Below are 23,873 nucleotides of genomic sequence, written 5' to 3'. Positions count from 1 at the left end.
GCAACAATGATGGGTGTTGTGACCAGCTTCTGCTTCAACTCCTCAAACGCTACCCTACAATCATCAAAAAACACAAACGGGTGATCTTTCTCTAATAACTTACAAAGAGGGTTGGTGATTTTGGAAAAGTCTTTTATGAACCGCCGGTAGAAACCGGCATGTCCAAGAAAACTTCTGATTGCTTTGACCGAAGTTGGTGGAGGCAGCTTTGCTATTACATCAACCTTTGCTCGATCTACCGCTATTCCCTTGCTAGACACCCGGTACCCCAAGACTATGCCTTCTTGTACCATGAAATGGCACTTCTCCCAGTTCAGCACCAGATTAGTCTCGATGCACCATTTCAGCACACGCGTCAAATTCACCAGGCACTCATCAAATGAACTCCCCACCACTGAGAAGTCATCCATGAACACCTCCATTATATCCTCAACCATGTCAGTGAATATGGCCATCATGCACCGTTGGAATGTGGCAGGTGCATTGCATAGGCCAAAGGACATCTTCCTAAAGGCATAAATGCCATAAGGGCATGTGAAGGAGGTCTTCTCTCAGTCCTCAGGTGCAATGGAAATCTGATTGTACCCTGAGTACCCATCCAGAAAACAAAAGTGTGACCTCCCTTCCAATCTATCCAGCATTTGATCAATGAAGGGAAGTGGGAAGTGGTCTTTCCGGGTGGCTAGATTCAACTTTTGATAATCCATGCAAATTCTCCAGCTTGTGACGGCTCTCGTTGAGATTAGTTCATTGTTGTCATTCTTCACAACCGTCATGCCACCCTTATTAGGCACACATTGAACTGGGCTCACCTAGTTGCTGTCAGAGATTGGGAAAATAATTCCCGCATCTAACCACTTTATCACCTCCTTCTTCACCACTTCCTTCATATTTAGATTCAGCCTCCTCTAATGTTCCATGGAAGGTTTGTGCCCTTCTTCCAGCAGAATTTTATGCATGCATTAAGCGGGGTTGATCCCCTTGATGTCTGCCATAGTCCACTCAATGGCAGATTTGCACTCCTTCAATACCTGTAGAAGCTGTTGGACCTGTACATCTAACAAACCAGATGAGATAATAACAGGTAGAGTGGAGTCGGGTCCCAGAAATTCATACCTGAGGTGGGTTGGTAGTGGCTTTAGTTCCAGCTTCGGTGGTTCTTCAATGGATGGCTTAGCTGGAGGAGTTTCTCTCTTTCCTAAGTGTAGAGGATCGAACTCTAGTTCTCTATCCCAAAACCCTCGACCTTCCAATGCCAACACCCATTCTGCCAAGTCCTCACCGTTCACTTCCTCCAAATTCGTCAAACATGCAGCGAGGGGATCCTCAATCGTCAACACTTCATCATCACACTGTACGATTACATCCACGACATCAATAAGAGAGCAATTTGCGAACTCACTTGGGTGCCTCATATATTTCTGCACATTGAATATGATCTCTTCGTCATTGAGCCTCATCTTAAGCTCCCCGGTCTCACAATCAATAAGAGCTCTCCCTGTGGCCAAGAAAGGTCTTCCTAAGATTATAGGAATTTCTTCATCCACCTTGCAATCCAATATTACAAAATCTGCAGAGAACACGAATTTCCCCACCTGAATAAGTACATCATCCAGGATCCCAAATGGACGCTTCACAGTCCTGTCAGCCAGCTGCAGCAACATAGAGGTGAGTCTAGCTCTCCCAATGCCCAACCTCTTGTAAATGACCAGGGGCATAAGATTAATGCTGGCCCCTAAATCACAGAGTGCTTTCGTAAAAGCAAAGTTTCCAATTGTACATGGAATAGTAAAACTCCCTGGATCAGAGAGCTTTTCAGCAACAGGTCTAGTTACCACTGCACTGCACGTCTGAGTAAGTGTCACCGTAGCCAAGTATTGGAAATCAAATTTCCGGGACATTAAGTCTTTCATCATTTTTGCGTATCCAGGCATATCCTTTAAGACTTCAATCAATGGAATATTTACCTGAATTTGCTTGAGCATCTCAAAGAACTTTTTGTACTACTCATTCTTTTGATGCTTGGCTAACCTCTGTGGAAATGGTGGAGGAGGTCTTTTCTTCCCAATCACTTGGGACTTTTCTTCCTCGGCTACTATCTCCACTACCGGCTCTTCAACCGCTTCAGCAACTTTCTCGGTCTCCTGCAGAGTATTCTTTTCTTCCTGAGCAGGCTGGACTGTCACATCTGTCAACCTTGTGGATTCATCCAGCTCAATGGGTACCTGAATGAGTGTCTCAGCCTGTATATTGTCACGAGCTCTCTCTTGCTCTTCGTCGAGATCCCTACCGATACGGAGACTCACCGCCATCAGCTGCTTCGGGCCCTGATCTTTAGGATTGATTTGGGTATCTGCAGGTAGCATCCCTTGAGGACGATTGTTCAGAGACATTGAAATTTGGCCCACTTGCACTTCAATATTTTTGATAGCTGCGTCATGTGCATCTACTCTCTCATTTATCTTCGCAGTGGACCCAATAACCTGCTGCATCATTGCTTCCAGTCTAGCAAACCCATTGTCCTATCTTCCACCATGCTGCTGCTGAGGAGGTTGTTACCCCTGATGCTGGTTGTTGTACCCCTGTGGTCTAGGATACGGTGCCATGTTGTTGGGGGGTCTCATACCTCCCATGTTTCCGGCGTTATATTGTGGCTGAGGTGGTATGTACTGTTGCTGAGTCTGCTGACCCCAGTTCTGATTTCCCTGTCTCTGACCCCCATAGTTAGCAACATAGTTCATATCTTCAGGGTGCTGATGATGATGATCAAGCTCTGTATTCCAAGGATTACCAATTGGCTGACTAATGCAAGATGTGCACATGCCCCCATTGGTAGTATCTACTATGTGTACCTGCTGCTTCTGTCCTGATTCCTCCACCTTTTTGGTGAGGATGCTCATTTGTGTCAGGAGAGTCGCCATATTTTCAGCCATAGTGTTTGAAGTATCAAGAGGCACTGAGTGCACCACTGGAGTGATGGGTGCATTCCTGGATGTCCATCCCGAATTCTGTGCTATTTTATCTAGTAAACTCTGACCTTCACTCCATGTCTTGCTCAGGAATGCCCCACCAGCTGAGGCATCCACAATATTTTTCAACCCATCTGATAGTCCCATATAAAATCGTTGTCCCAACATCTGTTCTGGAATACCATGATGTGGACACATAACCAACATTCCTTTGAACCTGCCCCATGTTTCATGCAGTGTCTCCATTGGTTTCTGCTTGAAGCTCACGATCTCATCAATTTGTTGGGCAGTTTTGTTGGGTGGATGAAACTTGTTATGAAACTGCTTGACTAACTCATCCCACGTTGCTATAGAATTTATGGGGAGTGAGTTTAGCCAAACCTGTGCAGCTCCTGTCGCCGAGAATGGGAACAATAATAGCCTGATAGCCTCTGAGTGACATTGGGCTGCCTCTGGGTCTTGCAGATTGATAGGAAGTTCTTCAGGTGTTGCTGAGGATCTTCAAGTTGTGTCCCAGGGAAGAGTCCCTTGTTTTGCAACAAGTGCAGCATGTTATTTGTGATCTGGAATGACTCAGCTTGTATTGCGGGCACAACTATGGCAGTAGCCAAATTGTCAGATGTGGGTTGTGCCCAGTCATACAGTGCACCCTCGGGCACTAGAGGTGCTACTTCTTTGACATTCAAGTTGACTTGCTCATGCCTGCCGTTTCCATTGGGGTCGATTGCGTCTCCCATGTTAGTTTCGAATTTGTCTGTTTGTTGAGGTGGTTGAAGTCTTCTGTTGGCACGGTTCAATGCCCTGAATATTTTCGCAAGGGTCTGAGAGTCCTTCAAGTAGTTCTCCAGTCCTGGTAGAGATTCTAGGCATACACCTGTGCAACCAAGTCAACAACCGTCAAAAGTTTCAATCAAAAATTGGGTGTAGAGAAACTGGCTACACTAAGAATTTTTTTGTATTTTTATCAATGGTAATTGATAATTCCGTTAACTCCCCGGCAACGGCGCCAAAATTTGATCACGCCCAACTATGTCTTATAAAAAGGACAATGCGGTCGTTGCAAATATAATCCGGTTTACAAGTTCGGAGTCGAATCCCACAGAGAGTTAACCTATCAATCACAATCTTTAGACCCACTAAACTCTTCAGAACCAGCTTCCCAAATGTTTGAATCACAAGTTGATGGTTTCTTTAGTAATTAAGATTGCAAGTAAATTAAACAAGCTGTAAACTAAAACGCTAAGGTTGTAAACAATGATGAGATAAAGCTAAGGTAAAGATTTCCCCTATTGATGGAATCCCTTCTGTTTATGCTTCATACAAATGTACCAACACTTCTCTATCAATCATGAACGCTCGTCTTACCATAAATCTCTCCCCAGTAATCACAGTAATATACTATTGCACTCTCCCGAGATACACTAGCTAGCTTTAATTAACACAATTCACTTAACTTTAAACCCGCAGTTATAGATTCCTCTTATACTTTAGGAGTGGTGTTATTCAACAATAACCTAAATATGCACTCTCTCCCGAGTTATGCACACTAAATAGGCACAGCTAATTGAGGATCCTGTCAATTAACTACAACAAGAACATAGTTGAATAAATAAAGATTGAAACTAGCAATTTGTATTCACATAAACAAGAAGTTCATCCCCCAATAGGTTCCATCAAAACCTTAGACAAAAGATTTAGCTACTCATAACTATGGGTAAACAAACTAAGATAAGATCCATCATAAACTAGCAATCAAAATCAAAGAAAAGAAGAAAGATGTTTTGGGTGATCTCTCACAATTGTTTTTCTTGCCAAGATACTCTAAAAATCAATACATGCCTCTCTTGGGCGAAGTCTAGTGTTTAAAATAGGTTTTAGGGCAAAAAATCCCGTGTTTGCACTTTAGTCCCTGCACTTTTCTCGCGCCTGCCGCGGTTCTGCCGCGGTCGCGGTGGAACCGCGGCCAAACAGCTCCTCTGAATCTCCTTCTGTCCGCGAGCATCCTTCACCACGGTTCTACCGCGGTCGCGGTGGAACCGCGGCAGAGTCATTTTTCTGATTCTTCAGCCTGTTTTTGCGTGGTTCACTTGGGACATTTCACGGTTGTCCTCTCTTTCTTCATTTTTTTGACTCCAAAAGTGCTCCCCAGCCTTCCCTAGTCATATATAACCTGCAAATCATGAAAAGCACTAATAAGAGCATTTTGTTATCACTTTTATTATTAAAACTATGCAAGAAGGCAGTTATTTAGGGCCTGAATATAGTTAAATTCACCTATTATCAGGGGGATACGAAAAAATCGATTATTGTATAATATTAAGCTTCAAATTGGAAACATACAAGATTATAGCAATAAGGATGAATTAGTAGACAACAAATATATTCTAAATGCAAACTTATAGCAATAAGTTTGTATTTTATATGAGATGTCATTAGTTATTTTTCTTTTTTTCTGCATTCATTCTGACCAGTGGCAACTTCATATAATTTTTTAATATATTAAATTATTTGTTATAAATATTAATTCAACATTAATTATTCATAGACATTATAATATCACTTGCCAATCTTTTTCTAGAAGCTAAAGGGTCAACCTCTTCATTCGCAAATCTCCATAGACCAAAATATTCAATTTTTTTAATTTTATTATTTTGAAAAATCTTTGAAGATTTGTGATTAAAGTATGTTTGTATTACTTGTTTGTTTTTTGTATTAAGTGGCAAAAATAACAACAAATTCATAAGATATTCACAGCCATATCAGGAGTTCTGTGGGGCATGATTTCTTCTTTTATTGAGCTAGCTAAATAGATATCAATATTACTATTTTCAAAAACTTATACTATTTTATATATCTTTTTATTAAATAAAAAACTTAAACACATTGTTTAATATTAATATTTATGTAAGTTTTTGAAACTATATAAGGGTATACGTGCAAAGCGGGTACTCTAAGACTAGTATAATTAAAATATATAATAATATGTTATAATATATTGAATATATATAAGTTTAAGAAAAGTTCAGTGGTATATGCTATAGTAACATTAAGTTATCTTTTTTGAACTTTCAAAAAATGAGGAGTATTATGTCAAAGAGCAAGAGAGTTATATCTCGATGCAAATTACTCTCCGAATGAGGTAGAGTTTAATGAAGAGAGAATAAATATGTTAACAAGTTCCAGCAAGATTACCACTACTGCTTTGGATGGAAGTTATCCATATAAGTTAGTTTTAACCATAGTAGTTAATTCTCTGCAAGTTAATTAGACAAAGGACACCTTAAAGTGATTAAATTAGCAGCCTTTACATTTTGCCAGCTTGAACTAGGAATTTATTGTTTAAAACTATTAGCCAGTTTTTCATCTATTTTGATTGAAATTAAGTAGTCATACAAACAGAAGAATTGTGAAAGGCTCATAGCTAATCTGTACTAATAGTATAAGAAACATTCTTGGACCAACACTAGTGCAATTCTTCTATTATTTACTTCTTGATTTAAATATTAGTTATGATCATCATATGCATTAGCATTAGACAAACAGCTGAAGGGATTTTGCTGTATATATGTCGCTTTGATCTTCGAGTCCATTAGCAAATGGTCACTCAACTATTCGAAATTACCTATTAAAGTCATGTTTCTTTCGTTTATAACAGAATAGTCACTTAACCGTGCATATAGCACTAAAAAGGTCATACAAGCAAATTTTATCTATAAGTTCTAAATCATCAAATTGAAAAATTGAGATCAATAAATCAGGTTAAATTTTTTATAAAGCTCTATCCATCTGTAATACACTTCTTTAAATGCCTATTTTTCAATTGCTATACAATCTATTTTGAGATGTCATTTACAAAACTTAATGATAATGAATCAATAAACAAGAAGCTGCCGGTTTCCCCATTCTTGGTGTAAAGAAGAAGTTGAACAACAACATGAAGTAACTGAGAGGAGCAATACTTTGTGAAGATCTCCAGCAGCTGCACCTTTCTTGATTAGTGAAATGATGTAGTCCATGATGACTAAATCACATGGTAATGTAATAGGGCCGCCACTTGTCAACCCCAACTCTTCTTCAGACGTGTTTAGAAGTTGCAAAATGACCTCATTTTCCAGATAAGCCAATGGAATCACAAAGCGTCATTGATCACTTGCAAACAACAAACTGGCCTTTTCCGGCTGTAAAAGATGAAGATGTACTATAACTGTTTGCAGCATTGACATTTCTTGGAAGTGAAATCCTCCTCCTCTGCATAGCCGCAAACTTCTGCCATTTCCTGGCCATCTTGATGAGTTTCTTAACGTTGAGCATTGTTCTTTTCTCCGAAGACTGAAAGCAAGAAAGTAAAGTAAATATCTAGAGGCCTTTGATAGCTGAATAGGTTCATGGAAGGTGGAATATTTATATAAGAGGCTGGAGACAGAGATTGAGTTGGAGTTAAAATTTTTGTCACTAACTACCAAAGGCAAAGTCATGTGCTGATGCTTGTTGGCCAAGTTATATGGGGCCTTAAATTTGAAATATATATAAGATGATCCGTTTCTTCATCTCTTCACATTCGTCGACAACAGAATGTGGAAGTCATATGTAGGACTTTCCACAAGTGCCAATAGTTTGTGAGACCTTTAATTAAAGATTTGATTTTTCGGTGGCAGATTATGTTTTGTTGATGAAAGGCAAGACCATGCGTTGCTGCCTGCTTGGTCATGTAGATAGGTCTCTTCGGACTTATTGATTCCAGTGCCAGCCAGCTGTTGGGTAACTGAATGATAATTCAAAAGCAACTGTTTGATTTTCATGATCAATATAAGCTTTCATCAACAGTAATGAGATGAAACTTATCCATATGACTGTAAAAACGGCTTAATGCAGCTTTTAACATAACCTTATTCATTATTCATTTAATTGTGAAAGCCAAAAGCTGGATATGCTAAGTGCACAACCTGTAAGGGATTTAAAACAGAACTTTGGTATTTTTTGTATTTGTCAAGTCAAATCATCAGTCTGCGACCAGCATTAAGGCTCATGAAACTTTCCTGGTGGTTTCTCTAACAATGGATCCAGATATTATTGCTTACTTACATCAGATTACGGAGCTAACTAGAATTGCACATGCAATGTCTTGATATTTGAAGAGCTGGCTTTGGTTTATAGGGTGAAGAGAACTAGTAAGATTAATAGATATTCTTAACAACAAAGAAGCAGTCACTAACTAGACTCAGGAATATCTGTGTCCAAAAGATAATGTCCGACGATATTCACCACTATATATTTGAATATGAATGACCTATTAGTAGAAATTTGAATCCAAGTGGTGAAGAGGTAAGTATGCTACAGATTTGTTGTTACATTCCAAATGATTACATTCTTGTAATCTGCAGCCCTTTTTTTTAAATTCTAGATTGATTAAGTATGAGATTTAATGCCATGGAAGGGGTAAACTTTTATGATTTTACTGCATTTGAACTCTTTAGAGTTAATTTTCGTGTCATTAAGACTTGCCTGGGCATAATTCATTTATCTGTAAGTTTTCATTGACTACTCGGATAGTGACAGCCCAAGATGAGATTAATCTAGAAGTTTTCAATCACCAAATTGAAAATTGGAAGGTACTAATCAGGATTCAAGTCAAAATTCATATAAAGTTGTATTCCATCTGTAATACACAATTTCAATTGCCTACACTATACAATCTGTTTTTATCTATCATTTACTAAGTTTTGATTGAAAATTGTTTATCATTGACTAATAAACAAGGAGCTGCTGGTTTCCCCATTCTTGATGCAAAGAAGTTGAACAACAACATGAATTAATTGAGAGGAGCAATGCTTTACGAAAATCTCCAGCAGCTGCACCTTTCTTGATTAGTGAAATGTAGTCCATGAAAGAGGAATCACATGGTAATGTAATAGGGCCGCCACTTGACAGCCCGAACTCTTCCTCAGACATGTTTAAAAGTTGCAAAATGACCTCATGCTCCAGATAAGCCAATGGAATCATAAAGTGCCTTTGATCAGTTGTATAAACTACAAATTGGCCTTTACCGGATGTAAAAGATGAAGATGTACTACAACTATCTGCAACATTGCCATTTCTTGAAAGTGAAATCCTTTTCCTCTGCATGGCTGCAAACTTCTGCCATTTCCTGGCCATTTGGATGAGTTTCTTAGCACTTAGTATTGTTCTTTTCTCTGGAAGATTGGAAACAAGAAGTAAAGTAGGTTTTTAGAGACCTTTGAGAGCTGAATAGATATTGCTTGTGGTTGATGATGAAAATGTTCAGTACTCTCGTTTATATAAGAGGCTGGAAACAGGAGTTGAGTTGGAGCTGAAGTTTTTGCCACTGACCACCCAATGCAAAGCCATGTGCTGATGCTTGTTGGTCATGTTGATATGAGACCTAAAATTTGTGAATGATGCTAGTTTGGAATGTTCGAAAGACGATAAGTTTCTTCCTTTCTTTGTTTTGAGTGATAACAATAGAATAGACATATTAATTATGAATTATGATATCAACTCATATGTAGGACCTTTGAACAGTGTCAATAGTTATGACTTCTCAGTGGTAAATTATGTTTTGCTGGTGAAAGGAAAAACCATGTGCTGGAAAGGGTGAGGCTCTCATGTATAATTAACTAATGGTTTTTTGTCTACCAAAGAGAAAACAAGAAAAAAACCTATCATCATCTATGCTTCAAACAATATCCACACTCTAAAAGTCCCCAAATCAACATTACCAACATGCATTACCACAATGCTTTGTCTGGTGATTAGCTGCAAAATCTTTATCTGCAACTCAAAGTCTATCTCCAGCCTCTTTTATATATAAACCTCTTTATGAGCCTTTACATCATCCAAGACAAGTATTGTCAGTTTCTTTCAAAGTTCTCAATTATCTAATTTTTATTGTCAAACAATGATCAGTGCTGAGAATGTGATGACCCGACCAGTCGTCTCATGAGTTACCACTCTATTTTCCCCCATTTCAGCTTCTTTACGCTTCGTTATCCGTATTTTATGCGATCGAGTTGATTAGTTTGGGTTCGGAGAGGATTTGATAAGAAATGAGACAGTTAGTCTCTTTTAAGAAGGCTTAAATTAGAAAAGTCAACCGGATGTTGACTTATGTGTTAGAGGACTCAGATGTGAGTTCCGATGGTTCGGTTAGCTTTGGAAGGTGATTTGTGACTCAGGAGCGCGATCGGAATGGGTTTTGGAGTTGTAGAGAAGATTTAGGCTTGAATTGGCGAAGTTGATATTTGGCGCTTCAGGAAAAAAAAAGTTTTAGACGACAAATTGAAGAGATAAGAAGCTATCTATACGCTACAGTTTAGGGAGCTGTTAATTGAGGTCTTGTAAATTAGTTCATGGCTAATTATGGGAAGTGCAATGAGGGCTTTCATTATATTATCTATAGTAGCTGCAATAAAGACTTTAAAACTATGTATTACCACATGTCTAATAAAGGAGAGTTGAATGGTCAAACTAGACCTTGCATAGGTGACTGAAACTGTCCAGAATATTGATTAATATAGTGGTAAGTGGACAACCACATTTAAAAGTCTTAAAGTGAGATTTTGGGCTGCATTTTGAGAAGTGCACAAGAGAAGTATATTTATAAAAGTTAGTGGGCCCCCCACTATTGTGAAACAAGTCATGATGGCTATGTATGGCAGCAAAAGGACACAAAGATGCTCTCTCCATTATAGTAAAGTGAAGATGGGAATTCGGATGGTTTCCCCAAGGATCTTATTTGTTTGATTCCTCATTAAAGGTCAAGGAATTAAGTGGTTTGCTGCTCATTCATCTAAATAGCTTCAAAAAGATTTGACCATCTGCTCCAAAACTCATTGCGGAACGAGAAAGGGAAACAAATATGCATTTGGTGGAAGGCACAACCACTACTATAGTTGAACTAACAAGAAATTGCTAGAATCTTCAAAAACGCTCTAAGAGGGGAAACAATCAGAGGTAAGAATTTCGGACCTAAAACTCGATTATATTGTGAAATCCACCAAGAAAATCATGGAATTTAAGCTAAAAATGGAAGAACTAGGGCTTGGAATTTTGAAATTCTTATTGGGGATTTGGAGGACCATTTGGGGTCGGATTTGAGAAATTTTGATATGTACGAACTCGTGGGGAGATAAGGAACCCGTTGATGTAAAAAATTTTGAGTTTCAAGAGGTGGGCTCGGAGGCTCGGGTTTTGCTAATTTTGGGATTTTTAGTATTTTTCAATTGTTTTCGCTTGGGCTTTGTTCCCTTAGCATATTGGGACGTATTCGTTCTGATTTTGGATAGATTCGACGCGCGTGAAGGTAGATTCGAGGGGCAAAGGCGTCGCGAGCTAGAGTTTTAGTCGATTCGAGGTGAGTAATGATTGTAAATGATGCTCTCAGGGTTTGAAACCCCGGATTGTACATCGTAGTGCTATATTGAGGTGAGACACACACTTGATGACGATCGTGTGGTCGTATACTATTGGGGATTGTGACTTGGTCCATCCTGATTGATGATTTTACCACGTATTTGACTGAAACTAATTTGTTATCATCATGCTTTGGGCTAATTGCCATATTTGGGCTTCGTGCCAACTATTTGAACCCTTCAGAGATTTTTATTACCATTTCCTCACTATTTTGAATTATTACTTGAACTCAGTCCCGTTATTTTCCACTGTTTTACTACTCAACCATTTTTACTCAGTTTTTAGACTTAAATAATATTTTAAATGATGTTTTGGGCTGAGAAATACTGTTTTACTATTGCTCGAGGGGCTTGTGATGATTTTTGGACTGAGTAAGGCCGATGGCCTAGTTGTGAGGATACATTGGAACTGATATGAGGCCGAGGGCCTGAGATACATATATACGCCATGAGGTGGCTTGATTGATATGAGGCCGAGGGTCTAGATTTGATGCCACGAGATGGCTTGATATTGCGCTTGGGCCGTAAGGGACCCCTCCCGGAGTCTATACACCCCCAGTAAGCGCGGGTATCCATTATGATATGAGATTGAGCCCGAGGGGCTGGTATTGTTATGAGATTGAGCCCGAGGGGCTAGTACTATTCTGAGATATTGCCCAAGGGGCGGATTTGTTGATACTGTGCCCGGGGGCAAACTTCTATTTGATTACTTACCTCTTAATTACTTGTTTTACTTGTTGAAAAAGGGATCTTCACTTGACTTTTCACTGTTTTAAGTAATTTTACCACTTCAGTATGAAATGCCTTGTGTTTTACGTGATTTCTTACTTTCAGTCATTACTTATATTTATTACTCACTGGGTCGGAGTACTCACATTACTCCCTGCACCATGTGTGCAGATTCAGGCATTGCTGGTTCCGCTCCTGAGTGCTGATTCCTCCAGTTCCAGGCATCTTTCAGGATTACGAGGTAGTTGTTGACGTCTGCAGTCCTGTGTCTCTATTATCTTGTCATTTCTATTCCTTTCGAACATTTGTACTAGTTATTGGATCTAGCAGACTTGTATTATGACTCATAGATGCTCATGACTTGTGACACCCCGGTTAGGACTGTGTCGGGTTGGATTTCTGTATTGTTATCTATATTTCCACTATTTAGTATTATTTAAACCATGTTTAGACTATATTTGTGTTAATTAAGTTCTTTAAAAGATGAATTGGATTTAACTGGATGGCCTTGTCTTCACGAGAGGCGTCATCACGATCGGGTTCGGGGTTAGGATCGTGACAAGTTGGTATCAGAGCCTAGGTTACATAGGTCTCATGAGTCATGAGCAGGTTTAGTAGAGTCTCGCGGATCGGTATGGAGACTTCTGTATTTATCCTTGAGAGGCTGCAGAACCTTTAGGAAAAACTTTATATTCTTGAATTTCTTGTCGTGCGAACTTGTTAGTCCTAGTACTAAACTTCTGTTATTCTATTCTCTCACAGATAGTGAGGACACGAGCTACCGGACGAGGTGGACGACCACCAGTGCCACCAGCTGCGGCCACAAGAGGCCGAGGACGTGGTTGTGGTAGAGGCAGGGGAGCGAGGGCAGCACCTATTGATCCATCAACTGCCCCAGCTCAGGATCAGGCTCTAGCTATGGATGCTCCAGCCGTACCAGTTCAGGCACCAGTTGTGCCTATCGTGATTCTGGGTCTTCAGGAGGCCTTGGCACAGATCTTATCAGTTTGCACTGGCTTGGCTCAGGCGGTTTCAGCCACTGCAGCCACAGCTATTTAGAGGCTGGGGGAGGTACCCAGACTCCCGTTGCTCGCACACCCGAGCAGGTAGTGCAAGGACTTCAAACACTGGAGGCACCTCCAACCTAGCCAGTTGCACCAGCTCAAAAGTTTGTGGTACCGCTTATGCCGTATGATGAGCAGCATCGCCTTGAGAGGTTTGGTAAACTCTAGCCTCCGACATTCAGCGGTGTAGAGGGCGAGGATGCCTAAGGTTTCTTGGATAAGTGCCAGCAGATGCTTCGTACAGCAGGGATTCTTGAGACTAGTGGTGTGGAATTTACCACCTTTCAATTTTCTAGGGCTGCCTTCACTTGGTGGGAAGCGTATGATAGGCGTAGGACTGTTGGTGCAGCGCCCCTTACTTGGCAGAAGTTCTCCATTCTCTTCCTAGAGAAGTATGTGTCGTAGTCCCGTAGAGAGGAGCTGCGTCGATAGTTTGAGTGGTTGCGATAAGGGGATATGACTATGTCACAGTATGAGTTGAGGTTTTCTGAGATGGCTCGTCATGCCATCTGGATGGTTCCGACAGACCAAAAGAGGATCAGGAGATTTGTTGAGAGCCTTAATTATCATCTCCGTATTCTTATGACCAAAGAGAGAGTAATGGGTTCTACATTTGAGGAGGTGGTTGATATCGCTCGTGAGATTAAGTTGGTTTGCCTTTAGGAGCAAGAGAAGAGGGAGGCCAAGAGGCCTCGAGGATCTGGCAGTTATAGTGGTGCTCCTTCGAGGGGCCAGTTTTAGCATGGTAGAGGCCGTTCATTTAGGTCTACTCAGTCGGCTCGCCCAGGTTATCGTGGGGCATCTTCAGGTCATGGTTATCATGGATCTCAACAGGGCCAGTCATCACTCAGCGTCCTTCCAGCTCAGAGTTCATCTCGTGCCCCATCAGCTTAGGGTTCTTTTATGTCGGGCACATCTGCTAGTCACTCTGGTGCAAAGGGTTCCCTTCAGTCCCCTTCTCCAGCACCTGGGAGTTGCTTTGAGTGTGGAGAGTTTGGGAATATGTAGAGGTAGTGTCCTCGTCGTGTTGCTAGTTCATCCTAGTAGAGGGGTCAGTCTTCGGCTTTAGCGCCAGTTTCTTCACCACCACCCGCTCAGCCAGTTGGGGGTGGGGGTCAGTCAGCCAGGGGTCGCCCTAGAGGGGGAGGTCGATCAGGGGGCGGTCAGGCCCGTTTCTATGCACTCCCCGGCAGACCCGATGCTATTGCTTCAGATGATGTTATCACATGTATTGTTTCAGCCTATCACAGAGATGCCTCTGTATTATTTGATCCGGTTCCACCTTTTCTTATGTGTCATCATACTTTGCTCATTATTTGGGTACGCCCCGTGAGTTTCTTGCTTTACTTGTTCATGTATCTACCCTGGTGGGCGATACTGTTGTTGTGGACCGTGTGTACTAGTCATGTGTGGTGACTATTGGGGGTCTGGAGACCCGAGTGGATCTATTGCTATTGAGCATGGTGGATTTTGATGTTATTTTAGGCATGTACTGGTTATCTCCGTGTCGTGCTATTCTGGACTATCATGCTAAGACAGTCACTTTGACTATGCCGGGTGTATCACGGATCGAGTGGCGTGGTGTGACTGATTATGTTCCTAGTAGAGTGATCTCTTTCTTGAAGGCCCAGCGTATAGTTGGGAAGGGTTGTCTGTCATATCTAGCATTTGTGAGGGATGTCGGAGCTGAGACTCCCAGTATTGATTTTGTCCCAATTGTAAGGGATTTTCCCAATGTGTTTTTTGCAGACCTGCCGGGCATGCCACCAGATAGGGATATTGATTTTGGTATTGACCTGGTGCCGGGCACTCAGCCCATTTCTATTCCGCTGTATCGTATGGCACCATCGGAGTTGAAGGAGTTGAAGGAGCAGCTTCAGGAACTCCTAGATAAGGGGTTCATTTGGCCTAGTGTGTTACCTTGGGGTGCACCGGTTCTGTTTGTGAAGAAGAAGGATGGCACAATGATAATGTGCATTGATTATAGGCAATTGAACAAGGTAACAATTAAGAACAAGTATCCTTTGCCTCGCATTAATGATTTATTCGACCAGTTTCAAGGAGCGAGGGTGTTCTCCAAGATTGATCTCCGTTCGTGTTATTACCGGTTGAAGATCAGGGATTCGGATATTTTAAGATGGCGTTCAGGACCCGATATGGTCATTACGAGTTCTTGGTGATGTCTTTTGGGCTGACCAATGCCCCAGCAGTGTTCATGTATTTGATGAACAGCATGTTCCGACCTTATCTCGATTCTTTTGTCATAGTCTTCATTGATGATATTCTGGTGTATTCGCGTAGTCAGGAGGAGCACGCAGAGCATTTGAAAAGTTGTGTTGCAGAGATTAAGGGAGGAGAAGCTTTATGCAAAATTCTCCAAGTGTGAGTTTTGGCTCAGTTCAACGGCTTTCTTGGGGCACGTGGTGTCCAGCAAGGGTATTCAGGTTGATCCGAAGAAGATAGAGGTGGTTCAGAGTTGGCCCAGACCATCCTCAGCCATAGATATTCGCAACTTTCTTGGTTTGGCAGGCTATTATCGCCGGTTTGTTCAGGGATTCTCGTCTATCGCATCGCACTTGACCAAGTTGACTCAAAAGGGTACTCCATTTGTATGGTCGGACGAGTGTGAGGAGTGCTTTCAGAAGCTCAAGACAGCTTTGACCACAACTCCAGTGTTGGTTTTGCCATTAGCTTCAGGTTCATATACCGTGTATTGTGATGCTTTGAGAGTTGGGATTGGTTATGTGTTGATATAAGAGAGTAGAGTCATTGCTTATGCTTCTCGTCAGTTGAAACCCCATGAGAAGAACTACCCCATTTATGATTTGGAATTAGCTTCCATAGTTCATGCATTGAAGATTTGGAGGCATTACTTGTATGACGTATCTTGTGAGGTGTTCACTGATCATCGCAGTCTTCAGCATTTGTTCAAGCAAAAGGATCTTAATTTGAGGTAGCGGAGATGGTTGGAGTTGCTTAAGGATTATGATATCACCATATTGTATCATTTGGAAAAGGCCAATGTGGTGGCCGATGCTTTGAGCTGAAAGGAAGTGAGTATGGGGAGTTTGGCATATATTCCAGTTGGGGAGAGACCTCTTGCAGTTGATGTTTAGGCCTTGGCCAATCGGTTCGTGAGGTTGGATATTTCGAAGCCCAGTCGGGTGTTGGCTTGTGTGGTTTCTCGGTGTTACTTATATAATCGCATCAGAGAGCGCCAATATGATGATCCGCATTTGCTTGTCCTTAGGGACAGAGTTCAGCATGATGATGCCAGAGATGTGACCATTGGTGATGATGGTATGTTGAGAATGCAGGGCCGGATTTGTGTGCCCAATGTGGATGGGCTTCGGGAGGTGATTCTGGAGAAGGCCCATAGCTCGCGATATTCCATTCATCTGGATGCCGCGAAGATGTATCAGGATTTGAGGTAGCACTATTGGTGGAGAAGAATAAAGAAAGATATTGTGAGATTTGTAGCTCGGTGTCTCAATTGTTAGCAGGTGAAATATGAGCATCAAAGACTGGGTGGTTTGCTTCAGCAGATGGTTATTCCTGAGTGGGAGTGGGAGAGGATCAATATGGAATTTGTTGTTGGACTTCCACGGACTTTGAAGAAGTTTGATGCTATTTGGGTGATTGTAGATCAGCTGACCAAGTTTGCGCACTTCATTCCGGTGTGTACTACTTATTCTTCAGAGCGGTTGGCAAGGATTTATATCCGGGAGATTGTTCGTTTGCATGGTGTTCCGGTTTCCATTATTTCAGATAGAGGTACCCAGTTTACTTTGCAGTTTTGGAGAGCCGTGCAGTGAGAGTTGGGTACTCAGGTTGAGCCGAGCACAGCTTTTCATCCTCAGACGGACAGACAGTCCAAGCGCACTATTCAGATATTGGAGGACATGTTGCATGCTTGTGTCATTGATTTAGGAGGATCATGGGATGAGTTTCTACCGCTTGCAGAGTTTGCTTATAACAACAGCTACCAGTCGAGTATTCAGATGGCTCCATATGAGGCTTTGTATAAGAGGCGGTGCAGATCTCCAGTTGGTTGGTTCGAGCCCGGTGAGGCTAGGCTATTGGGGGCTGATTTGGTACAGGATGCTTTGGAGAAGGTGAAGGTGATTCAGGAGAGGCTTCGTACAGCGCAGTCAAGGCAAAAGAGTTATGCTAATAGGAAGGTTCTAGATGTGTCCTACATGGTTGGCAAGAAGGTTCTGTTGAAGGTTTCACCCATGAAGGGTGTTATGAGATTTGGGAAGAAAGGGAAATTGAGTCCTCGGTTCATTAGGCCTTTTGAGGTGCTTCGGAGGATTGGGAAGGTGGCTTATGAGCTTGCTTTGCCGCCTAGCTTGTCGAGTGTGCATCCGGTATTTCATGTTTCTATGCTCCGGAAGTATATTGGGGATCCGTTTCATGTCTTTGATTACAGCACGGTTCAGTTGGATGATGATCTGACCTATGATGTGAATCCAGTAGCTGTAGACATGTAATTTTTGACCCACGCATTAGAATCACCTCTAATAGTCCTAGTACTTTTAGGATATTTATTTGATTTTATTTCTATAGGATTTTACTTTATTACTAATTTTAGTTCTATTTTTAAGGCACATAAAATTAAAAAAATACAAAAATAGTTTCACTTTTTATTTAATTCAGTATTAGATATTTTTAGAAAGATATATTACTTTTAACCTATTTTAATCCTAATATAATCCTCGAAAATACCAAAAATAGTCCCAACTTTAATTTCTAGTTTTATTGTTAGTACTAATAGTTTATCAAATTAATTTAGAGTTTTTATAGGTATTTAATTTGAATTTGTAGTCATTTTTGACCCAATTTCGCACATTTTTGAAGCCCAAATCAACAACCCAACTCCTAAAGCCTGCTGACCCGCACCCAGTCCGCCCGCCCCGCCCCGTTATTAATTTTAAATCCTAGCAATCCAACCCTTCTAATCCTAAGGTCAAGATTAATGCCCCACACCCCACATAAAATCCTTATCTCTTACAAACCCTAAACCTAAAGGAACCCAAATAGCGCCCACCCCTCTCTTACACTTCTCTACCGCGTCCCTCACTCCAAACTCTCCAGAAAAAACTCACCAACCCAGCGAGTTAACTCACATGGTCCCCTCATGGTCCCCCCTCATCATTAGCATCTGATTTTAACGCGTTTTCTTCTCATCTCACGCGCTCTTCTCAATTTCTTTGAAGAATCCGAGCCATTCATAAATGGATGATAGTTAAATGGGAGCCATAGGATCGAGATCTTTGGATCCTAAGCGTCCATTTGCCTAAAACCCGTTTACACGAAAAAGGCTTTCGGATTTTTAGGAATATTTTCAGATTTTGGAGAAAAAATCGAATTTCTTGGAGAAGAAGGAAGAGGAAGCTTCTAGGGTGCCTATAATAGAGGATTTCGAGGAAAAATCAGAAAATTGGAAAAAGGGTTCTAGGGTTCTTTTAGTTTTGGGAGATTCTTTTGTTTGGTTTGATTTCCCAAAATAAAATACGAAAAAATATATAGTTTGAGTTTAGGTTTGTCGAATTTTGTTTCCGTTTCAAAAATCAGAAAATACCACATAATATTTTAATTTCTTCCTTTCAATTTCTGTTTCCGAAGATGGTTGAAGTTGCATATTACACTGAGGTTTGGAGCCGATTCGAGTTCCTGCTAGTCGTCCGAGGTCTGGTCGTGGACCTAATCGCAGTTCGTTCATTCGATTTCGTTGCTATTTTTCGTAGGATTTCAGAACCAAGGAGTGTATATTTGTTGACTTTTCTACTGTTATACTGAAGGCAATTTTCCGCACAAGTTTATTCTGTTTCTCCCTTTTTCGTTCAGTTTTATTTAGATGCAATCTTCTTCCGTTACTTGTGCTCCGTTCTGCTCCTATGTTTATACATGTTAAAGATTTGAATATGCTTGGTTTAGACATGTCGGATTGCGGTTCGATCTGATTTTGTGATCACTGATTTCGTATTTGATAGCTTGGAGTTTGTTTACCTGAACTTTGAATTTTTTTTTATGATTCTCATCTTTGAAAATTTTAAAAGATGAGTTAAATTTCTTTCCATTTACCCAAAGTTTGAATTCGTGTTAATTATGTTTTTGTGGCTAAGATTTGCGATATGCTATTATTGAGTTTCAACTGGTTTGGCTACGAATCGCACTTGTTTTGGTGCTCGCTGCTCGGCCATTTATGAATAAATTAAATATGAAAGTGTGTCGTTGTGGTGGCAGTGATAATTTTTTTTAACTGGATTATATGGGAGATTGATCTAGTTATGAACTCTAACTTTCATTCTTAGGAAATTTGCATATGTTGGTGGTAAATAAGGCCGTTTTTTTTAATTGAGTAGTCATTGTAAAGAATTCTTATTTCCTTAAAGCCTCCATGTGAATTAAGCTATAGAATGTTTTCTAGCAATCACTTCTTCTGACATTTAACAGTTATAGTTAGTAAAATTGGAATTCATGGTTTGAGCATGCAAGTGTGTGTAGTTGTTGAAGATCTCTGAAAGTATGCGTTTGCAATGTGTGAACATGTGACCTTTGGAGTCAGTTTTCTCATTTTTTGTGACTAGTTAATTTCTTTATGGAAGTTGGACCTTTGGAACATTTTCAAGTTTGGGCTTAACGAGAGTTTTTTTAAAAAAAAAATCTAATACTAACAAAAGGTTAGGAAAAACGAAATGGTTAGCCAGAATTTAGAAGGCTCTTATCATGCTTTGATCCGTCATTTTTTTTCATTATTCTTGTATTCTTGATACTTTGCTTGGACATTTTGGATGGATGAAACTTGGTCGTGGGAGTGGGAAAGGCCGAAGCCCATTAGCAATTGATTTGTCTCCATGCTTAGGGTGTCGGGCTCGGTCTAATAAAAATAAAAAGTTAAAAGGGAATGAGCATGAAATTAATTTTTATTTCTTTAGTTTTATTTTTTTTACTTTTATTATATTGTCCGCTAGGAGCATGCTTAGGTCGATCCCACTCGGGTAGGCAAGCCTTAGGATTTTGTTAGTTTCGAGGCAAGAGGTCATTCCCATAGCTAAATTTATCCGGGGAATGCCCCGAGGGATTTGTATATATTTTATTTCAGGGGTATGCCCCAAAGTGAATGTAATTGGAGGTCGTGGCGAACATCGTAGAAGAAGTAGCGTAGGATAATTTAGAACTTTAATTTTTCTTCTTTTAATTTTCTTTCATTTAGGTGGGGACGACCTCGAGCCTCTTTTGATTGTTTATTTTCTTTTTGTGTGTTATTACCTCAATTCGAATATTTTTAAAAGCTGACTAGATCAAGTACGCAACCGTGCTAGTTACGGGACTTGGGGAGTGCCTAACACCTTATCCCCGAGTCAAATGAAACCCCTTACCCGAATCTCTGGTGTAGACTTAGTTTTGGAGTCAAAAGTGTTTTAAAAGGAAAATCATATTTAAAACGGTGACCTGGCACACTGAAACTAATGTCAGGTGGCGACTCTGAGTTATTTCCTTTTGAACACTATCTTTTGTCACTTTCAAAATTGAAAAACCCTTTCGAGCTTCACATAATCCTTTTATTATTTTTAAGAGGGTTAGTGAGGTTTGGAATGAAAAAAAGGGTGTGACATCTCTGGCGACTCTGCTGGGGACAAGTAGGTTCGAGCTAGTACTTGATCTTGTTGGTTTTTAGGATATTCAGTTGAGGTTTTTATGTGTTTCGCTTGCTTTTTATTTTGTTTATATCATTTTTATTTGCTAGTTGTTTATTTGTTTACAGCCTTATAAATTGTCATCATTTGCATAACCATGAGTCTTCTTTCTGCAACAAGTCTTCTGGAGAACGTTTGAGCGTACACGACCTTTTTGTGAGTCACTCATGTCTTTAGGGGGGTGGTGTGAGAGCGTGGAGTGGGCGGACAGCTAGAGCAGCCACCATCGACCACGTACCGCCCCAAATTGTCTTGTCTAGTGAACCCCAATCGTAGGTCAGCCTTTAGGTCATACTTATATGCATCATATCATTCAAACCTAGCCAGCTTCGGTCCCAGGCACCATGTCCCGTTGTAGGAGGCCTACCCAAATTATGTCAAAATGGGCTCATGGCCCAAAAAGATATTTAATCATCCCTATGTGCTACATATTGCATCTCTTTAGGGGTAAAATGGTCATTTGGCGGACCAAGGATATTTGAGGGTGAAATATAACATGAAGTAGGTGATTTTACACTTTTCCATTATTTTCCAGAAAAAGACAAAAAAATTGAAAATAGAAAATCCAAAAGATTTTACACTTTTCTATTATTTTCCAAAAAAAATAAATTCAAAAAAAAGGGAGAAAAAGAAAATCCCAAATAGATTTTACATCGTTTATCATTTTCCAAAAAAATTCAAAAAACAAAGATAAAAAAGAATCCAAAAATATTTTACATTTTCCATCATTTCTCAAAAGACAAAACAAATGGTTTTCCAAATTAGTTGCATTTTTTGAAGGCTTTATCCCATGTCCAATCTTCCCGAACTACGCGAACCTGATTCTCGTTTTTCGAGACGTAATACGTAGGCAATCCACATAGGGTCCGGTCTTCCTAGTGTCTTAGGTTCTTGGCTTTGCGGGGTCTTAGCCATATCTTGCATTTCTAGCCACTTTCGACCACATCAGCCATTCTTGCAAATTGGGGTCATTTTCGCAAGGTGGTTCAATAACCCATGTATTAGGATCTTGAGTCCACAACTAGGTGTCATATTATTTTAAGGTCCGTCCTTTTCAAGTTTGCATCTTTAGCCACTTCTGGTCATATCGGTCATTTTTGCAAAACGAGTCATTTCTGCAAATTAATTTTGGGCCATGATTATTAAGATTTAGAATTCATATAAGCTTTAGTGAGGTATTCCCATGTCTTCTAGGTCACCTTTCTTGAGTTTACATTTTAGCCACTTTTGGCCCCTTAGGCCATTTTGCAGAAATAGCCCAACCGTCCCCTAGGAAATGTCGTGGTGTCACATAATGTCTTGAGTCATTAACCATGTTTTTCTCATTCAGGTATGGATCTACTCACCAATGCTATAGTATCAATGGTGGTCAAAGTCCCTAGAAGGCTAGTAAAATGGTGGAACATGTTCACATTACTTGAGCAACATGATTTGATAGGTAAATTAGGGACTCTTATTTCTTTGATGGACATCACTCCCCGTCCCAAACTTGTAGAAGCAATGTTGACATTTTGGGACCCACAGGGAATGGTATTCAAGTTTGGGGATCTTGAGATGACACCCACCTTAGCTGAGATAGTCGGGGTAACCCGCCTGCCATACCTAGATAAGGATTTAATTTACACAAGGGCTCATTCAAGCACCAAGTTCCTTAAGATCATAGGGATGGATTCAGAAACTCACATGGGATGTCTAGATCAATATTGGGTACCTTTGGACTTTTTATTCGAGAGGTTTGCTCGTCCTACGAGGTATGAGACCTTCATAGATGAATTTTCCATATCATATGATTCTTGGAAGAAGAGGCGTCCTATGGTCTTCGCTATTGCATTGTTGGGTTTCCAGGTATTTCCTTTGGAGGGTAGACATATTAGCACGCATCTGGGGTCAATAGCCTTTGCACTCTTCCATGATAAACACAGTGGTAAGGTCACCATGGTTCCGACAATTTTGGCAGAGATCTATCGTGCTTTGACCAGGATTCGAGAAGGTGGGAGGTTCTTTGAGGGAAACAACTTGTTGCTACAGCTGTAGATGATGGAACACTTACATCCCGCCACCATGTTTGAGAACGATGTGATTGACCGTTGTCTGATAGATCGAGTGAAATGCATCGAGCATAGGATGATGTTCGATAAGTTTGCCTTACCACTCGGAGTTCAGGATTGGGTTGATTATTTAGGATCCTTGACTGAAGAGAAGATTTTGTGGTCATACCTATGGAATGATTTGGACGTGATCTTAGCAGTGTCTCGCGTGCAAGACTTCTTGGTACTGATCGGACTTTGGTGTGCTAGACCATATACCCCTGCTAGAGTGATGCGTCAATTGGGGAGGCGGCAAGAAGTCTCTTACATTCCTGATTCTCGTGACTTCATTAAGGAATTTGACACTATGCCACATAGGGAGGTCGACATCCAGACCTATTGGCGTCATGCAATGAAGATGGGTAGGGATACTTTAGTTGCTGACCCACATTCAACCTGGGTATACCCATGAGTACTTCATATGGCTACCGTCTACTCAGCGGGGGGTTAGCAGGCCATTGCCCCGACGTGTTAGAGGAGTATTTGACGAGGAGGCCACCTCACGGATATTGCTTAGACAGTTGATGGATCGATTTACCCAGGAAGAAGAGGCCCATGCAGCAGAAAGGGTTGGGGTTCGAGCTACACTTCAGTCACTGAGATCACAGTTGGTAGGGTTGGTAGAGAACATGGGATAGCACTGTGAGTACCTTACTAGAGTCAGCCTTCTAGATCCAGGCGCGCATTCCAGGATTCTCATTCCCAGCATCGAGGTGTCCTTGCAGGGTATAATACAAAGCTTAGATTTGATAGGATTGACGGGGCCATCCGGATCTTCATCGGACCCATCCCAGCTAGGACCGTCGCATTCAGGAGCGGCTTGAGGAGTCATTCTATTTAGATGTTTTGGAGATTGTCTTATGTTGTCTTTTACTTTCATGACTTGTCTAGG

General features: G+C 40.8%; 1 protein-coding gene across 1 annotated transcript; it reads right to left on the bottom strand.

Moving 5' to 3' along the window:
* Positions 1 to 962: 962 nt before the first annotated feature.
* LOC138881730 (uncharacterized) lies at positions 963 to 1,985 on the bottom strand. Its single transcript, XM_070161979.1, has one exon. It carries the CDS (start codon positions 1,983 to 1,985, stop codon positions 963 to 965), a length of 1,023 nt encoding a protein of 340 aa, XP_070018080.1.
* Positions 1,986 to 23,873: the final 21,888 nt, after the last annotated feature.

Source organism: Nicotiana sylvestris, chromosome 11 (genome assembly GCF_000393655.2).
Source record: "Nicotiana sylvestris chromosome 11, ASM39365v2, whole genome shotgun sequence".
Taxonomy (NCBI): domain Eukaryota; kingdom Viridiplantae; phylum Streptophyta; class Magnoliopsida; order Solanales; family Solanaceae; genus Nicotiana; species Nicotiana sylvestris.
This window is presented reverse-complemented; position numbering and strand designations above follow the sequence as displayed.

Excerpts from the sequence above, each read along its gene's own strand:
- LOC138881730 (XM_070161979.1), bottom strand. The coding sequence starts at position 1,985 with ATGCTCAAGCAAATTCAGGTAAATATTCCATTGATTGAAGTCTTAAAG.